At 43.3% G+C, this 18,856-nt stretch overlaps 2 protein-coding genes across 3 annotated transcripts in view; one reads left to right on the top strand and one right to left on the bottom strand.

Annotated features, from left to right (window-relative positions):
* LOC108933292 (myelin basic protein-like) overlaps positions 1–14,311 on the bottom strand; it is a 25,324-nt gene extending 11,013 nt beyond the window's left edge. Inside the window, exons 1-3 of the mRNA XM_029248192.1 lie at positions 14,249–14,311; positions 1,843–1,907; positions 1,256–1,319 (exon numbers count right to left, since the gene is read on the bottom strand). Of these exons, the coding sequence (XP_029104025.1) occupies positions 1,256–1,319; positions 1,843–1,893 (115 nt within the window). The 5' untranslated portion in view covers positions 1,894–1,907; positions 14,249–14,311. The remainder of the gene's footprint in view (positions 1–1,255; positions 1,320–1,842; positions 1,908–14,248) is intronic.
* Positions 13,437–18,856, top strand: galr1a (galanin receptor 1a). 2 transcript variants are annotated; one of them, XM_018750316.2, is made up of 4 exons: positions 13,437–14,659; positions 16,063–16,128; positions 17,172–17,515; positions 18,699–18,856. In XM_018750316.2, the coding sequence occupies exons 1-3, from the start codon at positions 13,988–13,990 to the stop codon at positions 17,487–17,489; spliced, it is 1,056 nt and encodes a 351-aa protein (XP_018605832.1). In that variant the 5' UTR covers positions 13,437–13,987; the 3' UTR covers positions 17,490–17,515; positions 18,699–18,856. The 2 variants fall into 2 exon arrangements, with proteins under 2 accessions (XP_018605832.1, XP_018605831.1); XM_018750315.2 differs by lacking the exon at positions 18,699–18,856 and having other exon boundaries at positions 17,172–18,223.

Below are 18,856 nucleotides of genomic sequence, written 5' to 3'. Positions count from 1 at the left end.
CCACTACAGGCAGTGTGTGACTTTACACATCACGATACAACACACACTGCGACACCTGTAAAACTTTGCGAACACCGCACAGTGTGAATGTTGTGCCATTTTATCCGTTGTGTTTTTTTGCCCGAGAATGAAACAAGGGTGTGATGGGAGGTACAGCAGTGTGCTCCCTGCGGCAGCGCCAATCCTCCAGGTACCGCGTATCTCGCAAGCCGGGGTTACTGTAGCACAGAGTGTGCGGCAACCCGCTCCAGTCACACTCCTCCAATCCATTCCTCATGGCAGCAGGAGTTATATTTTAGTGCACCTCGCATGGGTGACAAATGAGGAGGACATAAACTGGCTGATGAACTATCCCAGAGCGATGAAAAGGAAAACTTTTTGCTTTGCCTGCTCAAAGAACACAAAGGGTCTGGTCTTGCCCTGCGTCGCCGGGCCGGTGGGAAGCCATGACGTAGCGCTGTGTGTCACAGTCAATGAGAGAGATGTGCATCTCTGTGCTGCTCTGCACCTCACAATACCCTCAGCGTACCTACATTGCACAAGCACCGTGGAATTACTGCTCTCCTGATTTGCATAATGAAACACAGGGGGGACTTGGAGTCAATTGAAAAGCCGTACAGAGAAATGACCCCCCCGTCTGTTAAACCGTGGTACTGCACCGATGTAAAAAAGTGTGGGTGAGCTGATCTCACACACACACACACACACACACAGACGCTGGCTGAAACCTCTTGTCCCGAGCGGGGTCGCGGCAAACCGGAGCCTAACCCGGCAACACAGGGTGCACGGCTGGAGGGGGAGGGGACGCACCCAGGACGGGACGCCGGTCCATCGTAAGGCACCCCAGGTGGGACTTGAACCCCGGACCTGCCGGAGAGCGGGATCCATCCAAGGCGAGCTGATTTCTTGGGGTAAATGAACTTCCTCGGGTCTGCAGACACACCTGGCCGTGTAAGGAGTTCGCTTCTCCACGGTTTTCGAAAGGAGTTCACAGGAAGACTCCGCTGTGAATCCTTCGTTTTCCTCCGAAACGCTGATTGACGGTTGCAATGAGAACGCCCACGTTCTACTACCTTTACCTACAGGTGAGTGCGGCAAAGTGGGAACCCTACAGGGCTCCTTAATAAAGTCAGCTCGGCTGCAGCGTTATCGCAAACATAACAAGCTGCTCTGGGTTTGTCGCTGACACAATGTGTTGCAATATTTCTAGGAGTGTTGCATGAATTTGACTCTCATTTTCAACAGAACCCCATACCAGAAGTGCCGCTGTCTTCTGTCGCTTCACAACTGCCAGCGCTCTGATTCCTCACGCCTTGAGCCTGCAGAAACACAGAATACAAAGACTGAAGACTGTGCTATAATAATAATAATAATAATAATAATAATAATAATAATAATAATAATAACTGCATACTATCAGTCGGCTGTGTACTCTGATTCTCATGCAATGATACAATAAATAATTTACATTAAGCAAGCAACAACAACAACAACAATAATAATAATAGTAATAATAATTGTTCACTTTTGTACAAATTTTAGCTGTTTTTTTTTAGTTAATTTGCTAGTTTTCTCAGCTCAGCACCTTGTTTTTCATATAATTGGAGTGGAAATTCACGCGGACTGGAAATACCAAGGGAACTGCAGTTCGCTGTGAAATTTGTCAGAATCCTGCCATCGCGAGGATAAATCACATCGGTCCACTGGCCAATGAGCTGCGAGTGTTAACCCACCCCGCTGATCCTCTATTTTGGGCAACCTCATTAGGGTAGCCCTGCTTGCCTCCTCCCACTTCAGCCATAGTGAAAGCTTCGAGTTCACCCCGTTCCAGCTGATTGTTACCTTCTCAGAACTCTGTGGCCTTGGTCTCTGTTTGCCGGCCTGCGCTCCCATGCTCTCACTGGCGTCTGTAACTCGAGGAGAGGAGTTATTATTAGTCACTACATAACTGCAACTTTCGCACAGGCAAAATTAACATTTTACTAAACACTCCACTGTGCTAACGCTTCAAAAGACTACTAGGGTACATTTGAAATTTCAAAGGTGTGTCAATGTCAGACCTTCATTCTGCTCATTCTATTTATTAATTTATTAGGTATTAGCATGAAGGAAAGGGAACATCATATAACATTAAAAGCAATAATTTAATGAGTCTTTTGTAGTTTCGGCAGAGCGCTGCTCTCTATAGAGAGATTTCTTTTGGCTGTCAGTGATTCCACATGGCTGCAGGACATTGTTAAACTAGGGTGTGTTGCGCAGTTTTTTTTTAATGATAATTACACTATCACCATGGGAAAGCGGTTTGTAGGACCGAAAGCAATTAAAAGCACCGAGACAGTTGGTGGGGATCATCGCCACGGTGTTTGGAATGACAGTTTTCCGCCATGGGACTCGAACGTGACCCAGCGCTCTGGGATCCTACAGCAGGGAACCCCCCGGGGAAATCGGGCTGACTGAAGGCGCTCATCCCTCAACACATTTCTTTCAAAACTGGTATTATAGAACAGCCGATAACACTGCACGGGGGGGGGGGACGCTGGCAAAAAGAACCTCACATTACACGTTAAGAACGAAAGTTCGGAAATATTCATTTATTGATTCGTTCGCTATCACAAACTGCTTGTTCGGCGTAGGGTCGTGGTGGTGCGGAGTCTATCCTGGAAGCACAAGGCGAGGGGCAGGGTACTCCCTGCGTGAGACACACTCCTTTACTCACACCAAGGGAAATTCAGCCAACTCCACCTTCAGGCAACTTCAGCAAATAATGAACAATTAAGTTCTACGTGGTTTTAAGTGTCTGGCCAGGTAGTCTATAAGGTACGCTATCATTACAACATGCAGCGTAGGACTATATCGTATTTCCTCTTTAATGGATGAGAAGCACTCACATGTATTCTGTGTTTCTCTACACAAACAGGATATAGCTGAAGGAAAAGGACAGTGTTGTATTGTTAATGCCTGAAACGTTCTTTCCGAGCTGCTGAAAGACGCCGGCCTCTGGCTTCTTTCTAATAATTAACATAAAAGGTGATAATAAACACTTGAAATAGGGTTAGAGCCTGATTCAAGCTGTTGTTAATTAAGCTTCACAAAGATAAATCAAGTCATGACATCTATCAGAACATGTAATGTTCTCCCACTAGCTCTGATTTAAAAAAAAAAAAAAAAAAATCTGTCACTTATCCTGAGCTTCTGGGTATCAGTAGTTTTTTTTTTTCTTTTTAAATATGTTGTTTTGTGTACATCGTCCTCACAGGACTCACAAAAGAGGCCCACATTTCACTACCACGGTGTTTATGGTACCAAGAGACATTTCCCTCTCCAAGGTGCTGAACACACTGCTTTCAAATAGTATGGAATTTTATATGGAACCAAGAACAGAGCCATGCATTTACACCCACAGCACTGCCTTCACAGAGGTACACTTTGGAGAAATGTAGGGTTTACCAATGCACTTGCCCCACCCACCCATCCTTCCATCCATCCATCCATCCATCCATCCATCCACCCGTCAGTAATTTCTTGCCTTTATGGTTAAGGTGGTCTAGGTCCTATGGTGAAAGCATAGGTGATGAGAAAGGGTACGTCCTTCATGGGATATCAGTCTGTTGCAGGGATATCACATACACTCATTCACTCACACACACACTGAGGGCAATTTACAGTCACCAGTTCACCTGAAACACATCTGTTTGGACTGTGGGAGAAAACCCATGCGAACATGGGAAGAACACGCAACCTCCACACAAACAGAGCCAAATTTGAACCCGTGCTGAAACCCACAACGTGGGAGCTGAAGGCACCACAACTACCTCCCGTGTCACTGTGTGACCCAACTTGTAAAAATCTCCTTGGCTTCTTCAACTAATTTTAACAATTTTCTCTCAGGGTGTCAGTTCAGCCCATGCACCATTTTAACTTAGACACTCTCTCCTGTTTGGTTCAAACTTTTAGTCCCTCGTGTTCTTTCCGACTCATTTTTATGAGCTTGTCGCTACGCATTTTTTTCCCTTCTTGGAAAACTGAAGCAGAAAACCGAGGAAGCACGGAAAGATGGGTGAACATGTTTTACACCGTCAGCAGAGAAACTTGGCGGAGGACAGATGATTGCTGCTCGGCTCCCTCCGCAGTGACAGCCCCCTGTGGGCGAGATCAGAGGAGTCCTCCTGACAACCGCTGTCAGTCAAGGCACAGAATTACCACAAAAAAACACTGCAACAGGATTTGGTCTTGAAGAAATAATATTCTATTTAAAGAAATTCAAATTTGATGATTTATACCATGACGCAAAGAGCTACTGTTTCGACATTTCACGCCTGCTGTATTAACACTGAATCTGCAGAAGGATGTGGAAACGTTACCTTTTATTGTACATAAAACTTCATTAAAATCCATGTCATCATTTCGAGCTTCACTTAGCAATCACCGTTCCTTCTTTACAGTGTACTGTACACTGATCTTGTCATGCCCACACCTGCGAGCATAACGGCAACACCTGGTACCAATCAACCCGGCCAGGTATAAAGGCGGTGCCGTCCTGGTACCGGGTGCGGAATCTTGCAAACGCCTCCCTACGTGGCTTTGTGACATTCGGCGTTCTTCTTCCTGTACCCAGTTCCCTGTTTTGTGTTTGACTCTCCTGGTTTCTGACCCTGGCTTGATCTTCTGGTTACTGAGTTTTGCTTCGCCCCCGGAAACGACGTCCGCGCCTAGAAAACCCACGCCCGTCCACGACCTCTGTTTTTGTCCGTCCCTACGAATGCACCCGCACTTGGGTCCAATCCTTTACCTCTCCTGCTCTCTGCAGTGACAGATCCGGAGAGGAATCCCACGCCTCCTGCCTTTGTTCACTCCTGTCGTCCTAGACGTACACGCTCGGGGTCCACGCCAGAGGTCGTACCCCGCAGTGAGCTCATGTAAACGGACAGCTTTTCCTTCCCGTTTAACACATTAGTGAAATGAGAGCGAAAGCCCGAAGATAAATACATTATCAAGGAGGTGATGAATATAAATTTTAGTTTTGACATCTACAGTAAGGGTGAGATTTCACCTAGTCACTCTCAAACCGCAGGACAAAAGCTGTGAACACTGCGCTGCCATAGAGTAGTACCGTTGGTACAGCACAGTACTGTATAGAATGGTACTGTAAAAGCCTGTACAATACAGTATAGTGCAGTATGTGCTGAACAGTACATTACCATAGTGCTAAACAGTACAATATAGTGTAGTTCCTTATAGTAAAGCACAGCACTGCACATTACTGTGAAGGATTCTTATAGTAACTGTCCAGTGCACCATAGTAATATGTAGCACAGTACTGTAAATTATACGCGAAAGCACAGCAGTATTGCTGTATAGTACAGTGCAGTAGAGTACATTGACATTGCAGTAAAATGCAGTCCAGCTCAGCAGACACGTTATGTTCGCTACCAGCGACACTGATTGACCACCTAGGATAGGAATAGGATCGATGCCCGAGCTGCTAGAAACTCTCCAGACGGCAGCGCTGCTCATGACTTTTTACATTTCCGCTGAACATGACATGATGATATAAAATAATAGCCCAGTATAATAAGGCGGCGGCTGAGGGAGAGCGATGCGGTGACGTGTTCAAATCCACACGACCAGCACAGCGCTGCAGCTCTGAGAGGTGCGGACGGACGGATGGACGGACGGACGCAGCCGGAACGAGGTCCCAAGTGGGACTCGAACCCATGCACGTCGGAGCGACACTTAACGCCAACGGTATCAGTGGAATCCTGAAGTGTGTGTGTAATGAAGAAGGGACTCACTGTCCCGATCGCCGCCCCGCCCGCACCACGTACAGCACACGCTCGCGTCCGAAGCCCGGCGTAGTAGCGTAGCGCGGTAAAATACCCCGTTTTAACCCGAGTTTACCTCGTCCCCGTGTTCGCTCAGGTGAACGTGGCCGTTCGCTTCCTGCTCTGCGGGCACACAGAGTGTGTGTCTGTGCGGGGTGGGGAGGCACTTATCTGGAGCCCGCAGGAGCCCTGCTGCTGCTGTCCCACACACACACACACACACACGCGCGAGAATGCGCCCAAACACCCTTCACGGTACCACTCAGCCCTTTTTCAGTACAGTAAATACTTGATACAGTGTTCACTCCCATCTGTACAGCCTATTATATCATCAAATTACACAGTAGTAACACGCTGTACACATTCCATACACATTGATGCAGACATGATGAATATGAAATACCTGTAAGATACAGGTGTGTTTCTGCTGCGTTCCACTTCATTTAGTTTCATCTGAGCCTCAGCTTCGCTGGTTTTTACACCCTTTACTCCCACTCCCTATGGTTCAGTCCACAGGTACATCTGCCAAAGTGCCTTAATGTTGAGTTTTCCTCTCACACTTCGGGAAGAAAACAGACCTGGAAACTCCAGCATTTCTTTGTGAAATGTTTATGTCTATTGTCTGCAGTAGGAGGTCATGCAGAGTGAACAAAAGGGGTTTTGTTCAAAGAGATTTATTTAAAAAAAAAAAAAGTAGAGAATTTAGATTTATTTCTAATAATACATCAATTCTGTACCATTCTGTATTCATTTCAGTTTTGACTCTTGTATGGCAACGTCGCAACTTTGTGTCATTAACAACATTCTAAGATATTAAAAAGTAGGATTTTTAATACTTATCATCGCATATCTGACACCTTTGTCCAATGCATTATTAGATGATCAGCCTTGCAGTGATTTATGCATTGATACAATAGAGTATTCTCACTACTCTATAGTTCAACGAAGAACCTTGGTCAGAGGTGCCACAGCTGGACTGGGGATTGGACGCAGGGAAATTCATTTTACAAGCCTTAACGACTCAGACACCTGCAGGCTTGAAAAATCATTTAATAGTGACTGTTTAATAATAGAGGGGGTGCGGTGGTGCAGTGAGTTGGACCACGGTCCTGCTCTCTAGTGGGTCTGGGGTTCGAGTCCCGCTTGGGGTGCCTTGCGACGGACTGGCGTCCCGTCCTGGGTGTGTCCCCTCTCCCTCTGGCCTTATGCCCTGTGTTACCGGGTAGGCTCCGGTTCCCCGTGACCCTGTATGGGACAAGCGGTTCTGAAAATGTGTGTGTGTGTGTGTTTTCGATTTTGTTTACTAGCTGACGCCTGTATGTTTTCCAGTGTACTTGCCAAGGCAACACCCACCACCTCTGACTATCCAGGCGTGTTATTGTTGAATGTATCAGCAGCTATCATAACACCCCCATCCTGAGCACAGATTTAAAGAGCGGTTTATGAAACCGTTGGATTGAATGCGTTTTGAAAAGCGGCACAAAAACAGGCCTTCTCCGCTAAAGAGACAGAGGTAACCCGCAAATTTCAAAACGAATGTGAGAACAATAAGTGGAACTGTCAGTGAACAGAACATTCACAAAAGACCAGGCTCTATTTACCTTTAAATGCTTAGTCATTTGTTAACATAGCTCACTCGGTCGGAAGTGGAATACATGTAATAATTCAACAATAATTTTTAGATGAAGTGTTTTATATTTTTTAAAAAAATATTTGCATATATATATAGATTGTTCTTAAGTAAATTGTACTTTTGCTGAGATGTACATCGCTTTGGACAAAAGTGTCTGCTAAATGAATAAATGTAAAATGATTTTAATTTAAACTTGTTATGGCAGTTCCTCCTTTACTAGGGTATGAGGGTCAGGTGGTTGACTGGCAGTCCATCCATCGTCAACAACCACTTGTCCAAAGCCAGGTTGTGGCGAACCAGAGTCTAACCTGGCAATGCAGGGCAGGGCCGAAGTGGGAGGGGACACACCCAGGGCAGGGCGCCAGTCCATCACAAGGCACCCCAGGTAGGGCTTGAACCCTAGCCCTGCCACACCACCACACCCCCTTGAGTGACAGTACCTTTGCTTATACTAGGATAGGTTTGAAATTTTACAGTGAGAGCTATTAAGCACTTTCCTGTCTGGTTGGGTTGGGGTAAACTTTTAAAGGGACGTTTAATGGGTAGCTTTAACTGACCTCAAGCCACCCAGTATTTTTATAATACTATTTATGCGTTGTGTGTCATAGTCCTGCCTTTTGGAAGGTACACCCCTCTCAAAGTTGAAAGTGATGTTTGTAAACACTGCCCATAGTGTGAGTTTATGGAAAAATTGCAATGACTCTTTAAGTCATGTATTCTGTGTTCTGTAGCCCTTGGGACAGAAAGTATGTTTTAGCAGCCACTCCCTTAAATTTTATTGGACTGTGTCCAGGTTTAAGAATTATTGTGACACTGGGGTTTAGGTTCGATGATGGGACTGCTAGTGGATTATTTCAGTGCAAAGGTCAGCTTGACCTCACGGAAAGTGCCTTTGTATATCTTCATAAAAGTAAAGGCCCACCCAATTTAGCAATGAAAACAAAGTGTTCATCAAAACCATAAAAAAAGAAAAGAAAGTACATTAAAGAAATCAGAAGTACATTAAACAAATTTAATTAAATTCTGCAAAATTTAATTAAAGATGAATATTCCCAAATGTGATCTGCCTTATGCACTTAAACACATGATCACCTGCTGCGGCATTAAGTTTCAATGGAAGAAAAACATTCTGAGTACAGGCAAGAAGAAAAAGGGTCACTATGGAAACAGAAGAGCCTCAGAACATGATAGACGCAGAAACAGATTTTCAAAAAAGCTCGTTTTACCTACAACACAATCATGACAATGAAAAATAAAATAAAGTCCGAGTTGTATTAATAAAGACCATTACGATGGAAAGATCTTTCAACAATGAAGAACACCAAAAGTAAGAAGATGAGCTCATACAAAAATAAATGCAGACTAAGCATAAAATAATAAGAATGTACATTACGCAATACTTGGTGAGCGCACCATTTAAAGCGCACATATTTGAATAGCACTAAATGGGACAAATGAGTACAATTTCACTTATTTTTTTTTAAGTGCCTTCATTTTCTGTGTCTAAAGCAGTGTAAAATAACGCTAGTAATGGAAGGACACGGTGAATGCAGAATCCCTACACATGGTGGGGGACGGTAGGGTTGCAAGAGTGGCTGGGCTCGGGTTGCAAGGCAGATGGACACAGTGGGGAAAAAGAGCAGGAGGGCCAAAAGATAATGACTGGCATGACATTCTACCAAGTCCTGCTAACCTTGACCCCTGGGGGCTCTGAAAAGACTTATACCGCACACATGAGACCAAGCCAACAAGCTCGTAGAAACATCAACCTGTCGAAATTCAACGATGGAAGGAAAAAAATACTGTGGGCATGACAAACATCTGATATTACAGCAAACTAAGACCAGACTTGTTGGTAAAGACCCAGTGAGAACATCATGATGGGGTCAGTTATTCGACTGTATCATTTCCTGAAGTTCCTCCAGCTGAAAGGTCAGTAAAAAGAGCTTTCTTGGTAATGGCAAAGTCGTGCTATATTTTCTGGGAAAAATGACATTTTTTCCCTTATAAAAAGTACCTTACTTAATTATGAGTTGCTTCCTGGAAATGACATTTTTTTTAAACTCTCATGGGCATATCATGTTGTTCTTGCACCGTCTCGCAATAATAACACATGGAAAGTGAGAAAAAAATTCTTGGAAAAAACTGGCTTCCGCAGCCAAAAAAATCTGGTTTCACATTAAAGCGTTTCATTGAACGTACAGTAACTGTGCAGTTCCTTCATTCGGCAGCTCTCTTATGAAAAATTATGAGCTCAGCAGAAATAAAAATCAACACAGGGTGATTCCACCAGGACCAGGGATGAAATCGCATGATGCAAATCAACATTCTGATTCGATGAACAATGAAACCTGAGAATTTCCACGTAAACGGAGGGAAATTCACTCAGTTTAAATTATGCCGTTGACAAGTCAAGTAACTTCTACCAAGACTTCTACAATTTGAGAAGGGTTTGGATTTTCAGTCAAACAGTGGTTGCCTGGTGCGGTGGCGCAGTGGGTTGGACCACAGTCCTGCTCTCCTGTGGGTTTGGGGTTCAAGTCCTGCTTGGGGTGCCTTGCGATGGACTGGTGTCCTGTCCTGGGCGTGTCTCCTTACGCCCTGGGTTGGCCCCGGTTCCCTGTGACCTTGTATGGGATGAGCGGTTCTGAAAATGTGTGTGTGTGTGTGGTGGTTGCCCATAATTTACACCTCATATGAAAAAATAGTTTCATAACAGCTTATTCTTCTTACTGGTTGTCCTGAACGCTGTATCACAGCCTTCCTCCATATGTGTTCTCAGTGTAACACAGTCAAGCCATATCTAACCCTGAAAATGATCTCACAGGTTCAGGTATGAATGACAATCAGCCTGATGAAACTCTCTAAAGAATATGATTCCTGCAAGCGCTTTATGTACGTCACAGACTAATTTGCAGAAAATCACAGTCATAATCTTCCAGCAACAAACCAGAGTCCACACGTCATAATCCACGTCTGAAAAGCATCGAATTTTTCGGCATTTTTTTCACCCAGAAGTTTATTACTGTCATGTCTTTTTTGACAACCTGCAGAAATGCCCCTTGGATGATGGGTAATCTATATACTGTAATCCATTCTTTCATCTTTCCCCATATGTGGAGGCGAAAAGCAGGCCCACTCGACAGTGACCAGTCACAGGTTACCGTAAGATCCCTTCCGTTGGTCCATATTTCTTACTATTATTTCCTCTATGGTGGCCTCACAGCAGCAGCTTCCTTCATGCTCTGCGTATCGGCCTGTCCTGACGATCAGCCGAGGGACACATCTCATCCCTCCTGGATAAGGACTTGGAAGAATACGATGACTCAGACCCTGCAATGCAGTCTTTGATAAATTTTTAGTAAATGCTATTAATTTTTTAGTTGTACCTTGTACCTAAAGCATCTGCGATAAGGTTCTTTTCACTCCTCCAGTCAAGGGCTCCTCTTATACACTTATATAGTAGATATTTTGCTGTACTATGACAGACAAAAATGGAGAATAGTTTCCGAAGTATAAGAAGATTTTAAATGAGTAGATTTTAAATTAGTATGCAGATAATGTTTTTTTCAGACTTTTTATGGCAGCCACATTTTAGCCAAATGATTTGGAAGCCGTCAAACTGCCAATATCAAAAAATTGCATATTGAGGATTGATATAAAGAATGATAATTAATTGTTTATTGCTGTCAGTAAAAGCCCCATCTACTGGCAACAGCAATGCCCTGAAAAAATCAAAACGGGTTATTTTCATAACATTTCCTCCTAAAGTGATGTTACAATGATTGCACAAAACGGCCATATGACCGTGTTTTTCTTAAAATGAATCAGCCAAATATTATGACTAACCTTATGACCTATGTTATTATAATAATGATAGAAACCAAGCAATTCAGCACATGAACACAATTCTGGAATGCTGATTTTAAAAAATGACAAACGTTGCTGGGAATGTAGTAACGTGCTAAGAACTGTAAAATTACAGTTAAGACCGGTGAAATGCGGATTAGTGGCACCCAGGGTCCATAAATGAGGGTACATATTTTATTCCACTTGGACGCACTCTTTCAGTTTTAGCGAGCCATTTCAAAGGGAGCCATCAAACCATCCTTTCCAGATGGCAGAAATGGGATCAAATTAATTGTGGGATTGCAAGTGTTGAACCTCAGGGTTGTAGGACAGTGTAGCAAAGGTGATCCAGTTACCTCTAGTGTGCTGTCCCTTTCTCCGTGGTCACCTGAGCGGTACCACACCTTGCCCATGACCGCTGCAAGACTGACCTACACTGCTGGGTATGACCACTGCCCCTACAATGCAACTGTGTGGAAATGGCGAAATAATAACGGGAGAATATTTTCAATTCCGCATGCAGCTTTCATCTCTCCGGGTCTCCATTAACACACCTCCACGACACACCCATCGCAGATACATGTAGATAAGTGATGCATTTTGAACAAAGTAATGCAGATTAAATGTGATATTCTTACATTTTGATTTACCATACTCTAAAAACAAGAATCAAAAGAATACCCACTGCAGAGGAATCAGATGTGACTCACAACCTCAAATATGTGAGCTGTTTGTCGAATTTGTCCAGTACAACTATTTATAGCAGACAGCAACTAATTGAAAATACAGTGACAACCAAAATGGTACTTAGACTTTAAACTAAGCAAATCTTTATCCTTAACATTATACTGGAATAATGCCATCCTAAACTTTCATTCTCTCTATACATGTGTGCAAAGGAAATATGTAGTGTTGGCTATATGCTGTAGTTATGAATAGATGTATGTAATTATGTTAAGACAGTACAGTCTTATTTTAGACTTCCAAGAAGAGACTTTTGTACTTTTTGGTATATGGCACATGGCATTCCAGATGCCACAGAAATACTTTTGGTCAGACGTGAGTTCAGAAACCAGTCTTTATCTATATTTTATGGATTTTTTTCTGCTTTCATCACTAATGCCACCTCACCTGTCAGAGTTTAAAATCAATTAAATCTAAACACACTATGCATATTCCCGAACAATGCAAAATGTCAGTAGCCAATGTTAACTGCCAAATGCTCCCAACTACAATGAGAAACACAGGGTGGAGGGAAGCCAGGTTTCCAGATACACTCATCGACAGCTGAGCCTTATCACTGGGTAGGAAAGAGCATTTAAGGCTAATTGCTGTGTTACAAAACACAGACTTTGGCACCATAAGGTGAATTCTGGCAAACTCTCATGATATCTGTGTTTATAAATCAGCCTGCCAAGCATCCACACGCGCTCCTGAAGAGGACACCAGTCATAATGCTGCAGTTTCTGTCACACAGCTCTTCACTGCACTCATTATGTCAGCTGGCCATCATTTCTGCATGTAAATTAGGCTGCACCGTTTAATTTCTGCTGTAAAGATTGAAATTGTGCAAATGTGGTTTGCATTTACATTTGGTGTAGTGGCTGAGACTTTTGCCTTACATTCAGAAGATCCAGGGTTTAAATCCCACTCCTATTTAGCTACCTCGATCAAGGTCCCAACTTGAATTGATACAGTAATAGTATGTTGATGTTTGAAAGGCCATTAATCATAGCAAAGCTGACTATGTATCAGTGAGCCACCTTGGATGAAGGCATCAGCTAAGTAACAGTTAATAATACAATAAACATCAACTGCAATTTAAAAAAATGCCATAAATGAGGGGGATTTATATGTGTTTATAATATTTGACCACTATAATTATGAGTTTTGTGGGTTTTTTTGCATTTTCTGCCTTGTGCTGTCCATTCAGTGAAGCTGGAGATTTAACATGAACACTGGACCCTGTCTTTTCAGTAAAATGTGCCAACAATGAATAACGCATCAAGTACATGTAGGTTTCAGCAGCTGCGCTGAAATGACATGTGACGAAATGATAACTAGAAATTAAAGGTAAATCTAATCATTTTTGTTCCCTCCCAAGGGTTTTCTTAGAGTGTTGGGTAGATGCTGGATAGTGGACGCGCAGACTGGGAGAGGAGCGCTGACGCGCCGCAGGCGCAGCCCACGGACTGAATAACACGGAAGGGGGGCACTGAGGTGCACGACAGAGGGAGGAAAGAGGGGAAGAGAAGTGGAGCAGGAGAGGATGAGAGCGGGAAGAGCCGTGGAGCGAACGCATGGCCGGGCTCGAGGGAATAAAGAGTATTTAGTCGGGCTCCTGTGCTGGGAACGCGTCGCGTCGCGCCGCATCGCAGCGCTTTTACGCGCGAGAACGCAACAGCTGCATTGGATAAAACAATAAAAATGTTAGCCGTGTGAATTAAACAATGAATAATTTGCATTAGTTTACTTAAGAGAGTCTCTGAAAAAGCCAGGCGTAAGTGCTCAACGTTATGTGCGTTTTGAATTCAGACATGATGATTGGGAGTGTGTGAGGAATTGCGCAAATCAATCAATGCGTCGCACTTTTTGTTCCAATTTGTTCGTGCATAGAAAGTGAAGAAATGTGCGCGTCTTAGTTAGTAGTGTAGGGAGGAATTCTTCTGAAGCGGAAGAGGTGATGGAGCAGTTTTCCTCGCCCAACCAAAGTGGAGAAGTGAGCTTTGGGAACCAGTCGGACACTGGAGATGTTCCCCTGGAAGCGGTTTTTGAGATCGGGACCGACAATGTCATCACCCTTCTCATATTCGGGCTCATCTTCGGCCTCGGGGTGCTGGGAAATTCCATGGTCATCACGGTCCTGGCCCGGGACAGACCCGGTAAGCCGAGAAGCACCACCAACATCTTCATCCTGAACCTGAGCATCGCGGACCTGTCCTACCTGGTGTCCTGCGTCCCCTTCCAGTCCACGGTCTACATGCTGCCCACGTGGGTCCTGGGAGCCCTCATCTGCAAGTTCATCCACTACTTCTTCACGGTCTCCATGCTGGTCAGTATCTTCACCCTGTCCGTCATGTCCGTGGACCGCTACGTGGCCATCGTGCACTCCAGGAGGTCCTCGTCCATCCGCCTGGCGCGGCACGCCTTGCTCGGGGTGCTGTCCATCTGGGTGCTCTCCCTGGCCATGGCAGCTCCTGTTGCCTACCACCAGAGCATAGTCCACAGGGGAGAGGAAGGCACCTTCTGCTGGGAAGTGTGGCCGGACCAGAGCAGGAGAAAGCTCTACGTGGTGTTCACCTTCGTCTTCGGCTACATGCTGCCGCTTCTCTTGATCTCCTTCTGTTACGCGAAGGTGAGCGGAGCGCGCCGCCCTGAGTCACTGCTGTCTGAGCACGCGCCGCACGTGCACCATCCTGTACGACTCTCGTACTGCTCTTGTACTACAGTGTAGCTGGTTGCCCGGTAGTGGTAAGCAGTAATGAGCCAGCCTTGCTTGCTTCTTCTAGACCGAAAGGTTGTAGGTTCGAGTCTCACCTCCAGCTCTAGTACCTTGGGCAAGTTCTACTTACCCTAAGTCGCTCCCCTAAAAAATTACCCAGCTGTAGGTCTTTCACCACTGTGAGTCGCTTTGCAGAAAAGCATCGTTTAAATGTACTATAGTAATTCACTGCATTTTGACTCGTCATTGCAGCAGTTCTCCAGTCTTCCTTTCATTGCGTTTTGTTATGCCTAGGGTGACCGGACACGTTCCCATCACTCTTTCATAGTCATAGACTGTATGTGTGTGTGTGTGTGGGGGAGGTCATATGTCTAGACTACGCATGTATTTTAATACTCGCCAGTGTTCGTTGCATTGCAGTGGTTTTTTATTCTTATGATTTCCTTCAGACAGTATAACCTTATAGATAGATAGATAGCTGCAGCTGCCTTTGGACCCAAAAGGTCGCAGGTTTGCTTCCCCTCCAGCTAGTACCCTTCACAAAGTGCTTACCCTAAATTCCTCCAGTCAAGTTACCCAGCCGTGTTGTAAGTGTGTAATTAATTGTAAAGACCTTAATGCTGTTAGTCACTTAAGGAAAAAAAGTGTCAGCTAAATGAATAAATATAACATGCATGTTTGTTTACTTGATCATTTATGTAATGGCTCTTTTTATTTCCTTTTGTGGCAAGTTGAGGGCACATTTTCCCTTCCTCAGTATTTCTCCCAACAAGTAATGCTGCTTTTCTAAGGACTGTAGTTTTTTTTTCTTTATTTTTAAAGTAACTTCCTGAAAAGTTTGGGGAAAATCACAGTTTAGCCAACAATTTTCTCTTTTCCACAATTTTGCTGCATCTTTTGCCTAAAAACATATGCTGGCTTATATTTACATTACATTACATTACATGTATTTATTTAAAAGATGCTTCTCTCCAAAGCTACTTCCAATGGATACAATTTAGTTATCAGCTCACGTACCTTATTCACCGTGGTGACTTACACTGCTAGATACACTACTTACAATGGGTCACTCATCCATACATCAGTGGAACACACTCTCTCTGTCACACGCACTATGGAGGAACCTGAACAACTTTGGACTGTGGGAGGAAACCAGAGCACCCAGAGAACATGTAAACTCCACACAGAGTGAGTGGGGACCAAATCCACATCCTCTTGCATCACCCAGATGCTGGGGGACAGCAGTGCTACTCACTGTGCCACTGTTTATGAAATTCATCTTATGTAGTTAATTATATCGTGTTATGTATACACAGGTTTTAAACCACCTGCGCAAAAAGCTAAGAGGCTTTTCAAAAAAGTCCGAGGCATCGAAGAGAAAGGTATGTAAGCATGTTTTTCTCACAGTTTTGGTAAAATGTGGCTCAAGTGGAGATTCTTTTGACTTAGAGAGTGTTTTGTAGCTCTGCTCACACATTTCTCTCTGGCATTTCTCATGACACCATACCTGTGCAGCAAGTGGGAGATTATTCTGCACATAGCAGATATTAATTGTCATCCATTGCTTATGGATTACAGATTTGCTTGAGACCACAAGGTATCCTTCTTGGTACAAATTTCTACATCTTACTTTAGCATTCAGAAAATTATTTCATGCACAGAAGAGTTACATGATTGCATTATATGCTTCATAACGTACATTGGACGTTAAGTTACACGATTTGCATGATACGCTTCTTTGTTCAAAAGACGGATGTAGACGTATCCCCATCTTGTTATAAGAGCCAGCGTAAGCTTTATTAAACACATTAAATGTGTTCGTTTTCCAGATTAATTACCATGTAAACATGAAAATGTTTTATGTGTCGGCATTTCTTAGTAAAAACATGATAAATTATTAAACAAGACAGCACTTGATTTTTTAATTCGTTATGAGTAACATTTCTCTTTCAACCATTATATAATATAAAAAATCCTTTTAGCTTGGGAAATGAATCTTCCTCAGCAGACTTTAAAAGTACACCCAAAAACATATTTTATTAATATAAATGATCATAAACTTGTTTGTCTGGCCCTTTGATCATTCCTCTCATGTTGCTCTATCACACCATTTGTTTCCTGTGGCAGTTTGCCCTTAGCGTCCTGCCACCATCCCTCGCTATCTAGGAAATAAGTCAAGTCAAGTGGGTTTTTATTGTCATTTCTCTACATAGCTTGTATACGGTGGAACGAGATGTCATTTCTTCGGGACCATGGTGCAACACAGCACAGTACGCGAGACTACATAAAGTGCAGATACGCAGCAGCGTGAGACGAGTCCAGGACAATAAATAACAGTTGTAGCCCTGTGAAAATGTGGTTAAAAAACTGTTGGTATGTATTATTTCCACCTGTTTATGACTATGATCTCCACCCTGTTCTTCAGACTGCGCAGACTGTGCTCGTGGTAGTGGTGGTCTTTTGCCTCTCCTGGTTGCCTCACCACATCGTCCACCTCTGGGTAGAGTTTGGGACCTTCCCCCTGAACCAGGCGTCCTTCGTGTTCCGGGTGACGGCCCACTGCCTGGCCTACAGCAACTCATCTATCAACCCCATCATCTACGCCTTCCTGTCGGAGAACTTCAGGAAGGCCTACGTGCAGGTCTTCAGCTGCCACTTTGCCAGCAGCTCCCCGCTGAACAACACAAAGGAGATGAGGAGCAGAATAGGCACACCCCCCTCCACCAATTGCACCAATGTGTGATGCTCCAAATACACTAAGGCCTCTAGGTGAGCTGTGCCTGGCACGTACTGCATGAGGAGAAAGAAGCAACAGAACATCATTCAACTGCATATTTAAGTATAAGAAAATATATATTTAATGTGGGAATGAAAAGAAGAATACTCACTTGTATGGGTGAAAATAGTGTTATGGTGATGTTCAGTATAATAGACTTCTTTTTACTGTGGCTCTGATAAAAATCGCTTTAAATATGCAGTATGTTTTAAAGATGTTGATGTTATGTTGTTTGAAATTAAAACACGGTTATACTCAAATTCAGATCACAAAGGACCAGACTTCATGGCCCTGTCTACTCATAGTGCAATTATTTGAAGGACAAAAATTACCGTCGGTAATGTAAATAAATTGCTATTGCGCAGTGAGCTTACGGTGGGTCATTCTCTGCCTACTGAAGTGGTATGTAATTATCTAGCTATTTTTTTATTTTGAACCAGCCAACAGATTTTTTTTTTTTTTCATGAATTCGGTGCTGAACCAAATATGATTTGTTTTTTTTTTTGGAGTTAGTTGACCTCTGTACGTTTTCCAGGCGCAATGTTCTTCTGACATAAAAGTCTCTACAAACAGTGGATCTTATTATAAACAAAGGCATTTTGAGCAGGTAACAATACCAGTTTTTAGTACTGTATATATAAAAACACTGTTGCCATGAGGATCACATGAAGGCCAATAACAATAGATCAAAGTGACATAGAAGAACAATATCAGTGTTCCTAGGTATGGAAGACGAATGCGTTGTCAGCTTCATGTCATTTACCTACTGACATTTACAAAGCTTCATACATTGCGTGCTGAGGGGCCTTGGAATAAATTGCCAGTGCTGCCTTTAGTAGTTGTACACAAGGGTAGATTCTCGATAGTTATTGAACAGTATAGAGTACATCCTTCTCATAAAACTTAGAACGTAATTGAAAAGTTGTGATTCATTTTTTTTTAACGCAGCATAACTTGGCTACTGTAAAGCACATATCTGGCAAAACTGTAAATATTCCTGCAAATGTTTTGTGTACAATAATTATTACTGTTTGTTTAAGCTCTTATAAAATCTGCAGAATAAATAAAACGATAAACTAATAGGTCACAAAAATGTTCTTTTTTTTTGACAAAGTCTCCAAAATGACTATGAAATACCAGTCCGATTACTCTATATTCTTGTTTTCTTCTTTGCAGATTTCCTTTCAGCTGCGGGTTTATAAAAAATCAGCATCTGTCAAAGAACAATTTCCATTATTCTTCTGTCACGATATTCTGAATGGTATTCCGAGAAGAGAACTAATCCATGCTGCCATCTGTGTTTGCTGAAAGGAAGCGGGAGAAGCTGCAGAGAA

Source organism: Scleropages formosus, chromosome 23 (genome assembly GCF_900964775.1).
Source record: "Scleropages formosus chromosome 23, fSclFor1.1, whole genome shotgun sequence".
Lineage (NCBI taxonomy): Eukaryota > Metazoa > Chordata > Actinopteri > Osteoglossiformes > Osteoglossidae > Scleropages > Scleropages formosus.
Note: the sequence above shows the minus strand (reverse complement) of the source record. Positions and strands in the feature narration are given on the sequence as shown.